The sequence below is a fragment of the Protobothrops mucrosquamatus genome, unplaced genomic scaffold (assembly GCF_001527695.2).
Source record: "Protobothrops mucrosquamatus isolate PMUCROS unplaced genomic scaffold, P.Mucros_1.0 scaffold66, whole genome shotgun sequence".
Taxonomy (NCBI): domain Eukaryota; kingdom Metazoa; phylum Chordata; class Lepidosauria; order Squamata; family Viperidae; genus Protobothrops; species Protobothrops mucrosquamatus.
Genome location: NW_015386444.1, coordinates 140,246 through 157,433, shown reverse-complemented (window position 1 = coordinate 157,433; position 17,188 = coordinate 140,246). Strand labels below are relative to the sequence as shown.

Below are 17,188 nucleotides of genomic sequence, written 5' to 3'. Positions count from 1 at the left end.
GGAAACCACATACGCCCCCTGGTCCAGGATTCACATCGATTATGCAGGGCCTTTCCAGGGACAACTCTTCCTCATTGTGGTGGACAGTCACTCCAAGTGGTTAAAGGTCGCACCTGTCCCAACCATGACTGCTGCCAGGACCATGCAGGAGCTGCGCAGAATCTTTGCCACACACGGGTTACCTGACGTGTTTGTCTCAGACAATGGGGCTCAATTTACTGCTTCAGAATTTCAGTCTTTTTTAAGGGCAAATACGATCAGACACGCCACATCAGCCCCTTTCCACCCGTCTTCGAACGGCCAAGCGGAGCGCATGGTCCGAACAACAAAGGAGTCCTTAAAGTGGATAGTCACAGGTAACTGGCAATACAGACTGGCAGATTTCCTACTCTGCCAACACACAACCCATGCAACACAGAAGCCCAGCAGAATTAAGATGGGGCCGGCGCTTGATCACAAAGCTGGATCGCCTACATCCAGATAGAGTTGCTTCACAAGCAACACAGCCAAAGGCACCATGGCACTTGCAAGTTGGCAACCCGGTCTGGGCGAGGAACTATGAGCAAGGGGCATTGTGGGTGGTAGCTGTGGTTTGTAAGGTGACTGGACCACTTTTGTACGAAGTGATCCTGGAAGATGGTCGCATGCTACGCAGGCACTTCGACCAACTGCGGCAGAGGTTGGCAAACCAGCCAGTAACTCATGACTCTAGTGACAGTCAAACTCAGGAGCAGCACAAGTGCAATAGTGCATCAGATTCTACCAGTGAGGGCGGAGCTCTCAGACTAAGGGACGAAACTCAAGCATCTGGTGAGTCAGTCCCAACCACTGATATCACAACCAATGGACAATGCCCAGGACTGGTGGACTCTGTTCCACCTATGGACACTGGCTCGGGCCTACCAGGACAGCCCAGCCACAGAGACTCGAGTCTACCAGTGATGGATGGGTCCCATAGCGCTGGTCTTCCAAGCCTGGCAGGCAAGCTGACAGACCAGGGGCCTCCAAAAGTTTCGAGTATTTGGAATTGTTGAAAAAACAGTCATAAGACTCTGTCAGTTAAGAGCCAGACTTGCTATCTACATGCTAATTAAAGCAGGAACTAATATTTGAATCCTATTGGCTGCCACTAGTTGTTGAGTGTATAAATAGGGATGGAGCTGCAGTTATCCAGGCTTCTGTTTAAACCTGCAATAAAGAATTGATTGTTCACCTGCTGCCTCGTTGATGCCTCACCAATCACCAAACATAACAACATGTACCCCCTCTCCGTAATGAAAGACATGCTGGGATACCTGTCCAAAGGGAAGGTGTTCACTAAACTGGATTTGAGAGAAGTGTACTAACAAGTGAGGATCGGGGAGGGGGATGAATGGAATACAGCTTTTAATTCCCCCTTAGGATTCTGGGTGATGCCCTTTGGATTACAGGGAGTGCCTGCTATGTTCATGCAACTGATTAATGAATGTATATGTTGTGATTAATGAAGTGCTGCATGAGCACTTGTAAAAGAGGATGCTGGGGCACTTGGATCACATTTTTATCTACTCTGAGACAATGGAAGATCATGAGAAGCTAGTGAGAGAAATGCTGAGGAAACTATTGAAAGCTAAGCTTTACACCAAACTATCCAAATGTGACTTCCATAAAACTAGTCTGGATTACTTAGGGTATCACGTGTCTAGCAAGGGAGTGGAAATGGATCCTGGAAAGGTGAAAAGTATTATTAGAGTGGGAAGCTCCACGAACCAGGAGGCAACTGCAGAAAAAAAATGTGAACTCTATTTTTTTTTTAAATGTGTTCTCTGTGTTTTACATATATGGGTTATGCATTTGTACAGTATCCAGTACGACATCTTCCAGAGGTGGACATTTGCCTGAATGTCAGTTGCACGCCTTGGGAGCGAAGCGGTGATTATCATTATCATTATCGGGTTGCCACAAAGCACCTGAAAGCAGGAGAAGAAACAATGGATGAAAATTATCAAAGAGAGAAGCAACCTAGAACTAAGGAGAAATTTCCTGACAGTTAGAGCAATTAATCAGTGGAACAATCTGCCTCCAGAAGTTGTGAATGCTTCAATACTGGAAGTTTTTAAGAAGAGACTGGACAATCTCATTTTTTAAAATCAATTACAGCAGTAACTCATTGGAGATTTTTTCTAACAGATACAGTACTTTAACTTTGTTTTGGATTTCAGTGTATTTTCAGGGGACTCAGTTCTTCACCCATCCCCAATATTCCTGTCTCTTGCCTTCATGAAGACATTTTGCCAATGCACAAAAAAATGTTCAGTATTTCCTGTGACTCCTTTGCTTTGGCAAAGATTGCTAGGAACCTTTGAATATCTTGTTGTCACAAAACAATTGTCACTGCATCTCTGGCTCAAGCGGAATAGTCTATACATCCCTAATGTATATGTTATGTTTCCAGTTCGGTGAGGCATTGACGAGGTGAATGGTGCAAACAACAACTCTTTATTCAGCTAACCACAGAAGCAGCCCTAACTGCTGCTTAACCACTATTTATACAGCTCACCACTAGGCGGCAGCCAATAGAATTAAAGCAATATTTCCCTCTTAAAGATAAGCTGATTAACATGTAGTCAGTCAGTCTGGAGCTTAAACAGATGCAGTTTCCAAGTAAATTAACCTCAATACATAACAGTATATTTAATTGCTATTGAATAATTCAGTTCCTTTATATTACTCCTTTTCATGCTTATGACCTGAACTCTTGCAAAGATATAGAGTAAGTTAATTACATTCTTGGTATACTGTAGTGATCATGTCAATCCTGTTTTGCCATGATCTACAGCAATTGCAAGAGAAATATACTGAACCTGCCAAAAGCATCTGATTTTTTGGAACTGTTTACTATGATATATAAAAGGCATTGCTAATCTTTAACAATGTCTTTTTGCCTCCAAAAAGAGTTTATTTAGTAACTTTCTCCATAACCCATGCTACAATAGAGAGTGTTCCCATTTTCTACTGCTTATGTCTAAATATTTTGAGTTATTAGCAGTTTGCTTGTTACATCCACTGTCAATAAATTTCCCTTCTCAATAGTGGTTATGTCAACTGACAAAGTGAGTGAATTCACTGTGTGCTTGGAAATTTGTTGTGCTAGTTACACATCAGGAAACATTGCTTTTTTGTTTGATTTTTCCTATTAACAGTGAATTTGTTAATGTCTTTTCTTTTTTCTTTTGCATATGCTTGACTTTCTTTGAATGCTCACCTTTCAGTTATGTTTTTATCTTCAGAAGTACCACCATCCTTTTAGAAACTCTCATATTTTTTTCATAGTAGACAGAAAATCAAAGGACCCCTGATGTAACGCCAATTATTCTTGAGATCCATGACAAGATTAAGACAACAATATAAGAGAGCACAACATCCTTGGCTATATTTGTGATACATTTAAACTTTTGTTCAAGACTGCTTTGGCATGACTTCTCTGTGAACAACTCTACTTTCACCAGCTAAACACCTTATTAGAACATAGAACATAGAATAATAAAAGAGACCTTGGAAGTCTTCTAGTCCAACTATAAAGTGTAAATTACAGAAATTACAATGAAAAATTGTTCTTTGACCTATAACAATAGTTCTTTGGGTAGTAATGTGTGAATCACATAATCCAAACTTTGTCGTTACTAAAATGCCTATTTTATTAAATTGTCATTAAAAGCATCTAGTGGATCATAGAACATATGAGAATAGTGGGAATTGCATTTAAGCATGCATACTTATATATAGGAGTGGAATTCCTATCTAAAAACAAGGCACCAGCCTTGAAAACAAGAGATCATGAGTTCAAGTTTTGCCTTAGCCATGAAAGCCAGTTGGGTGACCTTGGGCCGGTCAGCGCAACGCACCTTATAGGTTGTTGTATGGAAAATAGGAGGTAGAAGGAGTGTTGGATATGTTTACCACCTTGAGTTATTTGTAAAAATAATAAAGGGATATTTTAAAAAAACAAGATCTTAGTTCGGGAAGATACTGAATAGGATACTGTAAAGATTTGCACATGGCTGCTTAAAAATTACATACTGTATTAGAATCCTGCAATATATGTTCTATTATTTGTTTATATTTAATATTTTATGTATTAAGCTTCTAAACTATTTTTAGCTTTAAAACTAGATCTTACAAGTTGACTGAAAAAAATTATTTTTGTATCATAATAATATTGAGTCTCAAAATTGTTAAGCTTACTATATTTAACTGTATCAAGCTAACCATATTTAATAAGTGACAAGCATATTTGTATTTATCTCGTTTCCACAGATGTATGTGAGGAAAACAGTAATAGCAAGCCTGCCTATATCCTTTCATATTCCTGTAAGAATAATGACAAACGTAGGCATCAAGCCGAAAGAAAGCATCAAACTGTATCTTCTACTTTAGGCAGGGATAGCAAGCCTCCTACAACAGCTGATATGTTTATGCACATCAGCAATAAAAGGCATAATTCAAACACTAAATCTCCCAACTCTGGGGAAAAATCAGACCATCCAAACTGGTCTGTAAGGAATAATATAAACCATTCTGAAAAAATAACAGTTTCTATTCAGGATGATAGAAATAATAGAAGTATCAGAAACTTGGGTCAATGTAATATAGCATTTAAAAATAACCCACAACAATTAAAAACAAAAAGTAAAGAATTAAACAATAAAAAATGGTCCTGGGCTAACTTGAGCAGGCCTGGCAATATCTCAGTAAGAACAATGAAAGTTGAAAAGGCTACTTCAAATGCTACAGTTACACAGATCAACAAAATGAAAAATAGTGACATCTGTTTGATGGACAAGAATGCAAGTATTACAATGATTGCACTCAACAAGATGGCTAGAGGTGATGCAAACCTGAACAGAGAAGTTCTATTAACATCCAGGAATTCAGAAGATCAGCCAGGTTTTGTTCAGATGCAAGTAATAGAAAAAGAAAGAGTAAGAAAAGAGCTCTTTCAGAGGAAGTATAATGCAGCAAATGTTATTCAAAAGGCTTGGAGAAGGTATGGATGTGGGTAAATTGCTCTATTTTATCTCATTTTAATTACTATTAAAGATTTCATCATGAAGCTTAGCATATATTTAAAATTGTGTTTTGGTATACTTTGAGCAATGTGATGTCAAGTATATATGTAATGCATCAAGTGAATTGGAAGGGATGTAAACAGGTGGAGTAGCTATTGTGTTGTATTTTGCTGATTTACTTAGTGTTTCTCAACCTGATTTAAATCATCAGTCCCAGAATTCAGGAAGTGGTGATTCAAATAAGCACAGATGATAGAACATTGGAAATTGCTTTATTTTTTAACTTGTCATCCTTTTGTTCCCCATGTTAACTTTTCACAATTTCAGATATGTTAAACAGTTTTGAAGTATAAGAATATTAGATATAGTAATGTGGAAATAAGAAATAATGCAGTGAGCAGTCTTTTTAGCTGAAGGAACAATCATTCTCATGAAGAAAGGACACACATATTTGTTAGAACTGTCCAAAAGCAGAATATCCAAGGGCCAATGAATGGTTCAGAGAAAGGCAAGAAAGTGAATGAGATTTCACTTATACTCCTGAAATAAAGAATTTGACATTATATGAAGAATTTTGTCTCTATCAAGCTTTGGGCTTAGTAATGAGGATATATTTACAGATGAAATTATTATCCTCATATTAAGGAACAGATTTATTATTCATTTTTAAATGTCTTTATATTCTAAAAATAACGGTGTAAAAGTATAGAGTTTCTGTAAGTTATATGTGTTTTATAAGTTTAATGTTGTATGGATTTATTATTTCTCTGCTTTTCATGTCTTTTATATTCTATGTAGACAGTGGTTGTTATAGATCCCTGAGTTTTTTATATTTGTTTACTGCTTTTTAAAAACATTGAAAATGGGGGGGGGGGGGTTTAATCCAATTAAGAGAAAATGTTATTATTGCAAACATTGAAAAAGAAATGGTTAATAGAAAAATCTGGAGTTAAAAAGTGATAAGCTAAAATGGAATTTCTCGCCTGGTTTTCTCTTTCTAGCTATCAGCTAAGAGAACAATTCCATCAGCATTTTAGCATGAAGCAGCAATGCAAAGATGAATGGCAACAAAAAACAGTTGTCTTGTGCATTAAGGCCATTTGGAACAAAAAGTTAAACTTTACTGCACTAAAAATACTTACTTCAGGCAAAATCCCAAAGGCCATGAAAAAAAATAGCTCAGGAAACAACTTGGTACAGAAGTCAACCACTCTGAAGCAGATATATGGTAATAATACACATCACTAAATACTTATTTTGGGAGATTGAAACTTTTTTCAGTCACAGTTCTTTTTTTCTGTCTGTCTGTCTGTCTGTCTGTCTATCTATCTATCATCTATCTATCATCTATCTATCTGTGTTTCCCCAGAAATAAGACCCAGTTTTATATTTTTTTTGCCTCCAAAAGAGGCATTCAGTCTTATTTTCAGGAGATGTCTTTTTCATTGGCTCGCCTTGCAGCGCCAGCACCAACAGCCCCATCCAGAAGGAGGCCATGTGGCTGTCGCTGGCCCACTTCTTTTGTAGCCACTCACTGTCACTCACACGTCTCATCCTTGTCCTCTGTTTTGCTGGCAGAGGCCTTCAGGAAAGGCCTCTGCAGCCCAGAATTGAGCTCAGAGATAACGCATGTGTTGCACCCCATCCTCCATTTCACCGGCAGAGGCCTCTTCCTGAATGCCTCTGCCGGCGAAACAGAGGCCGGGACACAATGAACATGTCATCCCTGAGCTCCATTCTCAGATGCAGAGGCCTTTATTGAAGGCTTCTGCTGGTGAAATGGAGGCCAGGGGTGAGGCACATGAGCGGCAGCAAGCAGCTGCAGAAGAAGTGGGCCAGTGGCGGCTGCACTGGTTCCTTCTGGATGGGGCTGTCAGTGCCACCACTGCGAGGCGAGACAGGTGTTGGGGCATGGGAGGCCTGGCTGTGGAAGTTCTGAGGTAAGCAGGTGCAGGGCACATGGGGCAGCTCCCATTCCCCCCACCCCTTGATTTTTACACCTGCGCCTCATCCCACCTTGTGCAACCAGATAGCCTTAACTAGGGCTTATTTTGGCGGTAGGGCTTATATTAGGTGCAGACGCAAAAATCAAGCTAGGCCTTATTTTTGGGATAGGTCTTATTTTGGGGAAAACATGATGTCTATCTGTTTATCTCTATCTTCTATCTAGCTATCTAGCTATCATCTAGCTATAATCTATGTATCTAAGTATTCTCCTTGAGTTAACAACTCCTGCTAGAATAGCATATAGAAGTCATAGCCAGGAGCGCCTTTGGACAACTTTGGTGGGTCTCTCAGTTTCTTATTCTTTCTTGAATCAAGAGATGCTAAAGCATGACTCAGGCTCTTGTCATGCCTCAGATAGACTACTTCAATAAATGGGGAGGGTGCCATTTATGATTAGTTGGAAATTCTAGTTGGCAAATAATGCAGAAACCCACCTTCTGACTAGCATTAATTTATATTGGTTGCTGATAGATTTCTAGGACCAATTGAAGGTGTTTTATTGGAAGATATCTTCAGGTAGCATTTGTCTATTTTATATGGTCTTGCAGTAATATGCTCAGTGGAAGACCCCTGAAACAGCCACCTCCTGAAGGCAGATATAACTTATGATGTCTTTTGGTAAAATGATGAAAACAGGCATTCATTATTTATCATTATTTTTATTTATTTTATGTTGTCGAATGCTTTTCATTCATTGAGGCATTCGGCATTCATACACTTTGGAAATTTGTTTTATAGGGCACTCACAAGAAGGAAAGGTGAATCACCCAATGAGATTGCCTTCTTCAAAACAGCAATTTTGTGAACTTCAGTTAATATCAGGTACAATTCCAATGTCTGTGATTATTGTCTTTATAAATACAATGTTTATAAACATTAGATGTGAGGCAAAAGATACATGCTATAGCAACATCAGAAAAAAAGCCTATTGTGGTGATTACTTGAGCATGCTAGGAAAAATGGCAAATGGATATTGATGAAATGGCTTCCAGATAAGGCCATGTGAGACCTGTAATATGGGAGGATATTTCACTAATCCTAGTACTAGCTTCTTCAGGGCAGAACTAAAACTAAACACCACATCATATGTCATGCCTTTATATACTGACAGTGTTCATTGAGGCAGAATACCTATAATTACTTTTTTGTTGACTTCTCCCCCTATGCATTTCTTGATCATATAAATAGAATTATCAGCATGAATAAAGAGAATCCCAGTACTGGCACCTACCAATTTAAAATGTCTTTAGATGTTCAAATGGAATAAGATTTCCCCACCATCTTGTGGATTTTCCATTCTTCAGATGCAATAAAAGTTCATGGAGATTTTGGAAAGGGACACAAGTCAGATAGACATATAATTAGGTGTAGATGTGTAAAATAAATTAATTCAGTGGGCTCACTATAGTGCATAGTACCCTACACATTCTGAGATAAACGTTTGGAAAAGTGCCAAAATGAGGTAGTGTTCTTATATTTAACTGGCTGAACTATCCAACTACCCATTTGAGCAGCCTACTTTTTTTCCCAACAGTTTTCATTTTTTTCATATGAAGTATGGCACCACTCAGGTGATACTCATTATCTCTGAAGGCCTCTTCTAGCCTTTTTTTTATGTTGTCAGCTTGAAAAATGCCCAAAGTATATATACCCATACCGATACATAAGACACATATACACATGCTATATACATACACACACACACACACACACACACATATAAGTTTTTGTAGATTTTCATGGGTACAGGTATGCAGGTCTTAGCGTATTCGGGTCTTTTCCTGTGTAAGATTGAGAGTATCTTGGTGACGTTTCGACGAGGTCCCACTCATCATCTTCAGGCTGGAGTCTTCGGCTTCTGTGCAAGCAAAGTGTGATCGGAGCTGCCGTCTCTCTATAAATACTGGTGGGGGTGGGTGGAGTGCTGGCTTAGTTGCTGTAGGTGGATTGGTTGGCTGTGTGGGAGCCATTGTTTGTGGAATGTTTGGCTGTTTTGTAACATCCTTGAGAAGTTGAGGTGCTGGCTGTGTGACCATTAGTCTTTTGTGTTATAACGACCTGGGTAATGAGTTGTGTGAGTACATCCTGAGATCTAGTGTAGTGATATCCTGAGTTTTGTGTTGCAACATCCTGGGTGGTTGGCTGTGTTGTAACATCCTGAGCTTTAGCATTGTAACCTCCTGAGTTCTGTGATGTGATGTCCAGAGCAGAAGGCTGTGATGTAGCATACCGGGCTTTGGTTTGGCTCCGAGTTTGCGGTCTAGCTCTGTGTTCATGGCTTGTGTCCGTTTGCTTTGTGTGGGGGTCGGAGGGAGGTGCAGCAGCTGGTGATGTTGTCGTGGTTTGGCTTCTGGATGGTGGTTGCATTTCGTCTGAGGGATGGGTTTGGGCTTGGGTTTGGGTCTGGTGAGGGTGAATGGTGGTGGCGTACTGTGTTGTTCTGGGTCCAGTGTCAGTTTTTCTTTCCCGTGTGGCCAAATTACAAAAGTGTCATCTACATATCTGAGCCAGAGTTTGGGTTTGTGTTCAGATTTGTCTAAGGCATTGGTTTCGAAGTGTTCCATGTATAGGTTTGCAATGACGGATGAGAGAGGTGATCCCATAGATGCTCCTTCTATCTGTTTGTATCTTTGTCCATTGTGGATGAAGTATGTGTTGGTTAGGCAGTGGTTGGTCAGATCTAGGATGTGCTTTGGGGGGTTGTATTTGTTTTGGATAGCTGTCAAGGCTTCTTTGATAGGCACTTGGGTGAAGAGGGATGTGACATCGAAGCTCACGAGTAGGTCGCTGGGTTGTAGGTTTTGTTTCTTTATTGTTTCTATGAAGTGGAGTGAGTTTTGTACGTATGAGGAGATGGATTCTGTGTAGGGCTGAAGTTGTTTGGCGAGAAATTTGGCAAGATTCTGTAGAGGTGAGCCTATGGAGCTGACTTGGGGAGGCCATAGAGCTTGGGGCATCTGGATGATTTCTCTCTGGGGATGATTCTTTGCTGGATCTCTTCACTGATGGGAAAGGCTACCTGGAAAAAACCACTAAATCCAAAATAAAAGCCTTTTATTTACAGTACAACGACATCGCCCTCCTCCCCTACATCAAAGGCACCACAGATAAAATCAGCAAAATTCTCCACAAACACAATATCAAGACAGCCTTCGGCACCGACCAAAAAATAGTCAACATCTTAAGAAACCCCAAAGACAGGATCCAGCTAGAAAACAAGGAGTCTATGAAATACCATGCAAAATCTGCCCAGCTACATACATTGGACAAATAGGAGAATAAATGCCCGCATCGCAGAACACAAGAACGCAGTCAGAAAAGAAGAAAAAACTTCCTCTCTCTTCCAGCACCTTAAAGCTACAGGACATGAAATTGATTTTGAAGGAACCAAACTAATCTCCAAAACTGAACACCACAACAAGAGAATAATTATGGAAGCCATCGAAATAGAAAAACACCCCCACAACATGAATAAACGTGACGATACCTCCCGCCTACCAGATATCTGGAAACTAGCCCTAATCAACAAACGGGTCCTAGCCACGAAAACTGACACTGGACCCAGAACAACACAGTACGCCACCACCATTCACCCTCACCAGACCCAAACCCAAGCCCAAACCCATCCCTCAGATGAAATGCAACCACCATCCAGAAGCCAAACCACGACAACATCACCAGCTGCTTCACCTCCCTCCGACCCCCACACAAAGCAAACGGACACACGCCATGAACACAGAGCTAGACGCAAACTCGGAGCCAAACCAAAGCCGGTATGCTACATCACAGCCTTCTGCTCTGGACATCACATCACAGAACTCAGGAGGTTACAATGCTAAAGCTCAGGATGTTACAACACAGCCAACCACCCAGGATGTTGCAACACAAAACTCAGGATATCACTACACTAGATCTCAGGATGTAATCACACAACCCATTACCCAGGTCGTTATAACACAAAAGACTAATGGTCACACAGCCAGCACCTCAACTACTCAGGATGTTACAAAACAGCCAAACATTCCACAAACAATGGCTCCCACACAGTCAACCAATCCACCTACAGCAACTAAGCCAGCACTCCACCCACCCCCACCAGTATTTATAGAGAGACGGCAGCTCCGATCACACTTTGCTCACACAGAAGCCGAAGACTCCAGCCTGAAGCCGAAGACTCCGTCCTGAAGATGACGAGTGGGACCTCATCGAAACGTCGCCAAGATACTCTCAATCTTACACCCTGTGCCCCCACCAAAGAGATTGGCTGGCAGAGTTTGTCAATTGCGAGGGGGCTGCGGGAGTGTCAAGGCACAAACCCTATGCAGTGCCAGGCTTGGAGTTTTTTTTGAACGTGGCATAAAATCAGGAGGTGGGGCTGGCTGGCTGGCTGGGAAAACTCCCCCTTTTTGCCTGTTTCCCCTTCTGCCTTCCCAGGAGGAAAACAGCATCTCCCCCTCCCCAAATTCTCTTTCCAAACCAGCTGCTGGCGAGAGTCGAGGTGATGCGACACCTACCTGACTTGTCTCCTGCTGGCGCCCTCCCCGCCAACTCCAATGCCGCTACTTCAGTCTGGGATTGGGGATTGGCCTTCCACTGCCTGCCTGCACTCTTCTGCTGCAGATGCTTCAGCTCTGCTTGCCTGGCAGGGGATGCACATGGGGCTGCTGCTATGCTTGCCATGCCAGGGCTAGGCTGGACTGGGCTGGGCACGGACCCTACTCGCCGCTTCTTCCCCCGCAGACATTGGGAGCACCCACCCATCTATCCCTCATCCGGGGGCAGCTGCCTCTGTCCGGCACTCTCCAGCCTGTTGCCGGCCAGCCGGGCATGCTGGGATGCCTCCCTTCAGGTTCCCTCTGCCTCTCCCCCCTCCAGGCTGGGGCTGGTCAGATTCCCTCCATGGGCAGCACTGTGCCTGTCCCTGGCCAGCTCTCCTCCATCCTCCTCCTCTTTCTGCGGGCAGACCGGGGCTTACTGAGCCAGGTGGCACCTCTCCCCACACGCGTCCTCAGGTGGAGGAGCCAAGCAGCCGTGGCTCTAGCTCCCCTCCGGCCTCCATCTGCTCGAGGCCTGAGCTTGGCATGCATGGCTGGTCGGTGACGTGCTGGAGAGCGTGAGATGGCGGCAGTTGCCCTGGGACGAGGGGTAGGTGGGGTGGGCACTCCCGATATCCGCAGGGGAAGAAGCAACATGGAGGCTCCACGCCCAGTCCAACCCAGCCCTGGCACGGCACAGAAAACAAGGCAGCAGCCCCACGTGCGTCATACCCAACTCTCGCAGAGCACTCTTCTCTCGCTGCCCCAACCCAGTTCCTTACTTCCGCCTGGCTAGTTCTGTGGCCTCATGGCAGTGGCATTGAGCAGGAAGTGGCAAACAGGGCTTGCTGAGGATTGAGCCGTGTTTCCTCGGAGCCGGCGATCAGCAAGGCCCTGTCACGGGAGGACTCGGGGTGCCGGGGTCCAGCCCTATAAAGCCCACCTTCTTCTCGCCCGAGCTGCGTATTTATACACCCCTGTTGCCTGACTTCTGCAGCGGCGGCAGCACGGAGGCCAATCACAGGGGCAAGCGGGACAGCCACGCAGGGTAGAGGCACTGCCCGGGGATGGAGCAGAGCCAGGCGGGACTGCAGGGTGCTGGCAGCAGCAGCGGCATGGAGGTCGATTGTAGGCACGAGCGGCAGGGCAGAGGCACAGCCCAGGGACGGAGCGGAGCTGGGTGGGACTGCGGGGTGCTGCCAGCGCTGGCACAGAAACCGATTACAGGCACAAGCAGGACAGTCACGCAGGGCCGGGGCTGGAGCAGGACAGCAGCATGGCAGTGGCAGAGCCGGGTGGGGCAGCGGCGATGGCAGCGACAGCTGGGTCACTTTCTCTAAAGCAGCAGCGGCGGTAGCACAAAGGAGATGAGTGACACCCACAATCTGCCTGGCCTCCCCTCCGCCTGCTTTGCACAGCTCCTCCTGGGCTTCCCACACCCACCATTAAGCCTCCTGCCACCATGCAGGGTAAGGTTGCCACCCTCGCCCCCGCCCAGATGCCCTCGCCTCCCCCAAGCATTTTTTTTGCCTTTCAGCTGCATTCCATTTCTCCGTTCGCTTTTCAGCCTTTGCCATTTGTTTGTGGGACTATCGGTAAAAAAAAAAGTTCCATTAGACTTTCTAACTTCTCGTAAGATCTCACGAGAAGTTAGAAAGTCTCATGGAACTTTTGTTTTGTCCCACAAACATGTGGCGAAGGCTGAGAAGCGAATGGAGAAACGGAATGCAGCTGAAGGGCAGGTTACTAAAAAAAACACTTGGGGGAGGCGAGGACATCTGGGCAGGGGCGTGGGTGGCAACCTTACACTGCATGGTGGCAGGAGGGTTAACGGCAGGCATGGGGGGCCCAGGAGGAGCTGTGCAATGTGCAATGAGAAAGGGGGAGGGCCTGAGAGAAGTCCTACCTTAGCACTTGGCCATCAGCAGCCCTGTTGCCCTTTTGCTATCCCCTGGTGGTCTCCCATCCTATTGCTGAGGATGCTTTGATCACAAAGCCAGGTCTCCTCACATGGAAAGGGGGTGGGCCTCACTCTGACCCATGCACTTTGCCCTCCTGCACCCACCATGAGCAACCTGGCCAAGGAGAACAAACACAGCAGCAGCAGCCTCAAGGAGGAGGTAAGCACAGCTGCCCGACCCCTTGGGGAAGTGCGGCTGGGCTAGGCAGGGCTGTGGATCCTGGTGCCATGGGAACTCAAGGGCCAGGCTGGGTGCTTGACCTCTGCTGCCCAAGGCTCTGTGCAGTCCATGCCACAATCCAGGGCCATTCCTGCATGGCCTGAGAGAGACGGTGAAGCTTCTCCAGTGGACCATGCCCCGGCGCTCACCCCGGTGCCATGCCCCCTCTGCCGGAGACCCTCAGATCTGCTCCAGGCCTGCACAGGTGCCCCTGATGTGAGTGACGTTGAGCTGGCCATGGCTGGCCATGCCCACCCTTTCAACGGGACCAGCCCCATCCACCCCCGTGGGATAGCCACGACCGGCGGCAGCATGGACACTGGCAGCGCTGGCAATCTCTCCCCCTCCCATCACTTCTTCCTGAGCACCGAAGAAGGAAAGAGATGAGAAGGGAAAGGAAGGGAGGGAGGGAGGGAAAAAAGAGAGGAAGGAAGGAACGGAGAGAGAAAGGAAGGGAGAGTGGGAGGGAGGGGAAAAAGGGAGGGAGGGAGGGGGGAAAAGGATGGAGGGGAAAAAGAAGGGAGAAAAGGAAGGAAGGAAGGAAGGAAGGAAGGAAGGAAGGAAAGGCAAATTGGTTGGAGATGCCCTGGTTCATGCAGTTCTACTTCAATCCTGGATCCATTGAGACTTGGGCTCAAAGGAGAAAGCAATTTTGTGTTTTCTTTTGTCACAGACAGGACTTTATGGCAATCCAAGCTAACATTGTTATTCTTGAATTGTGAACTTTTAGGAAAGTATCCCCTTTGTGTGTGTTTCAAACAGCCATTTCCAGTGGGGAAAACAGGACAAAGCAGAATGGGGAAAAATATTTTCCTTTGCTATATTTCCAGTCTGAATTAGACCATGGCAGGGTCACTACAGGAAAGCTCTTTTAAGGACTTCCGGTTCCGGATCGCGGCGCTTGCAGCTGTGCGAGGAGACTGCTCTCCTCCCCAGCTGAGTTTCCGCTGCCGGTAGACCTTTAATCGGGTCGAAAAGCCGCCTTGGAGGGGCGGCTACTGCTGAGGAAGTCCTCTTCGTCCATGGGAGAGCGGCAGCTTCTTCCACGGCCCGAGATTGCTCCTTTGGGCCGACGGTGGAAAGACCGGCCAGTAAAATGGCCGTTCACCTTGCCGCTGTAACCAGAAGTCAGAAGAACATCTAAGCACAGGAACCACCGTGGCTGAGCCGGGTGAGACTTTTTTTTCCTCTCTCTCTTGGTTTTCCTTTTTCTTTTGTGCATGTAAAAAGCACTTTTGAAATTATTTCCCTGCTCTAAGAAAGCGGCATTTGTGAGTGTGGGAAAAAGAAGCTTAAATGGACTGAATTAATTTAAAGTGATTTTTTTCTTCTATTTTTATTTTTATTTTATTCACTTTGGGGCCTTGAAATTTTTTTTTAATATTGAATCTGCTATTGGACTTGAATTCTCCTTTTTTCTGTGTTTCCTGATCTTGTTTATGAGATTCCTGGTCTCTGGGAGAAGATTTTACATTGTACTGAGGACACCTTGTGGAAAAAGTTAAAATTGCAACTGTCTCTTTTTTCTGATGGTGAAACTGACTTTGACCTTCAGATTACCGTAAAAGGAAAAATACAAAGAAAATTAACAGCTGTACTGGTGGGGGTGGATACTGATTAAATGTTCCTTGAACACAGCCTCTACTAAATGATACAGACTGTTCCTAATTATTTTTGAAATATAGCAACCCTATGTTCAACTTGACTATAAGCTCATACTGGAAAAACTTTATGAAGCTACTGACGAAATATGTTTGCAAATAAAAGAATTTACTATGGAAATAAAAAACAGAAATCCTGCTTTGAACTTACAAATTGACCTCCAGACTTTATCTGAGCATTCTATAGACCAAAAAACAACAGAAGCGGGATTAACCAAGGGTAAAGAATAGTCCACTTTACTTCATATGCATGCTGATGAGATCTTCGAGGAACCAAAAAGGACTGTAATTAAACCACCTACAACTCTAAAACCAACAGTAATGGACAGACAAGGTCAACGAACTGAGAATTATGGTAGCTTGGATAAGCAACTATTATCTACAAAGTTGGACATAACTGAGCCTGCTATTCAACAGTTTCAAACGTGGAGACTTGACTCTTTAAAACAACAAGGGATTACTTACAAAGGAGCTAGGTCTCTAAAACAGAAAAGGGGACATTCTGTTTGATACAAAGGATACCACAAGGCATAAAAAGTGACTTGTTCATTGAGATAGAGGCGTTGTTATGGAAATCTGTTTGGCATAAAAGGAAAGCTAGAATAAGATTTAAGAGTGTGACTTAAGCCTTTATGTAACGGGTTTAAAAGGCTTATTAGATATGGACTGATTTATGGCTTAAGACAGTTAAATAAGATGTTAGATTGAATAAAAATTAATTAAAGGTTTGAATTTAATAATAAGAGGTTTGTTTATGTATTAATATGTTTAGGATATATAATTTTGGGAGGAGGTTAAAGGAATTTGATACAGATATTGAGGGATTGATTGATAGATTATAAAGTATAATAGAAATAGAAAGGTATTTTTCTTTTTTCTTGGTTTTGTCTTTGTTTCTTGTTTTTTGTTCTTTTTTTTCTTTTCTGTTTTGAACTAATATTTTTTTTATTAGAAATGATAGCTACTTTGCAATGGAAGAAGAATAAGATAAAAGAAGAAATGATACTAATAAATGTTTATTGAATATGTTAAGGAAAAAGGCAATGGGGAGACACCCGAAGTGTTAATTATGCATTTAGATTAGAAATATGGAATATAGCATTTGAAATAGTTAAGCTCAATACAGGATTTGGATTTGTGGATCTATTTTGATGAAATAGAGGATAGAGGAAATAGAGATTATTATTTTTTTTTTTTTATTGAAAATTTTTAAAAGTTTTACAATATATCTCCCCACCTCCCTCAACCCACCCTTCCCCACCCCCCTCCCTTCCCCCCGACTTCCCAGAGCTACACACAGGGTTTACAATACAATAATTATATTCTATCTTAAATTATGTTACCCTTAAATTAACAATTCTATAACATCCTTTAGCTCCCTCATAAACTAATATATCAATCATTATTACAAAATATTTAATTTTAATAAAATAAAATATATTACATTAGCAATCACAGATATTACTCAAAAACTAAATGAAACTTTTTAGTTCCATATTTGTTTTCTATATAATCTATCCATCTTCTCCAAACCGATATGTATCTTTCTTGTGAATAGTCCTTCACATAGGCTGAAATCTTGGCCATTTCTGCTAGATTTGAAACTTTAAATGCCCAATCTTCTATAGTAGGCAAACAATCCGTTTTCCAACATTGAGCTATTAATAATCTCGCCGCAGTTATCAAATTCAGCATCAATTCCATTTCTTTTTTATCCAAATTTTCCATAATTCCCAGCAAAAAAAACTGAGGTTTAA

At 43.1% G+C, this 17,188-nt stretch overlaps 1 protein-coding gene across 1 annotated transcript in view; it reads left to right on the top strand.

The window, feature by feature from the left end:
* The window catches only part of INVS (inversin), a 168,660-nt gene that overhangs the window by 129,365 nt on the left and 22,107 nt on the right, over positions 1-17,188 (top strand). Inside the window, exons 11-13 of the mRNA XM_015812068.1 lie at positions 4,297-5,026; positions 6,050-6,276; positions 7,794-7,877. Of these exons, the coding sequence (XP_015667554.1) occupies positions 4,297-5,026; positions 6,050-6,276; positions 7,794-7,877 (1,041 nt within the window). The remainder of the gene's footprint in view (positions 1-4,296; positions 5,027-6,049; positions 6,277-7,793; positions 7,878-17,188) is intronic.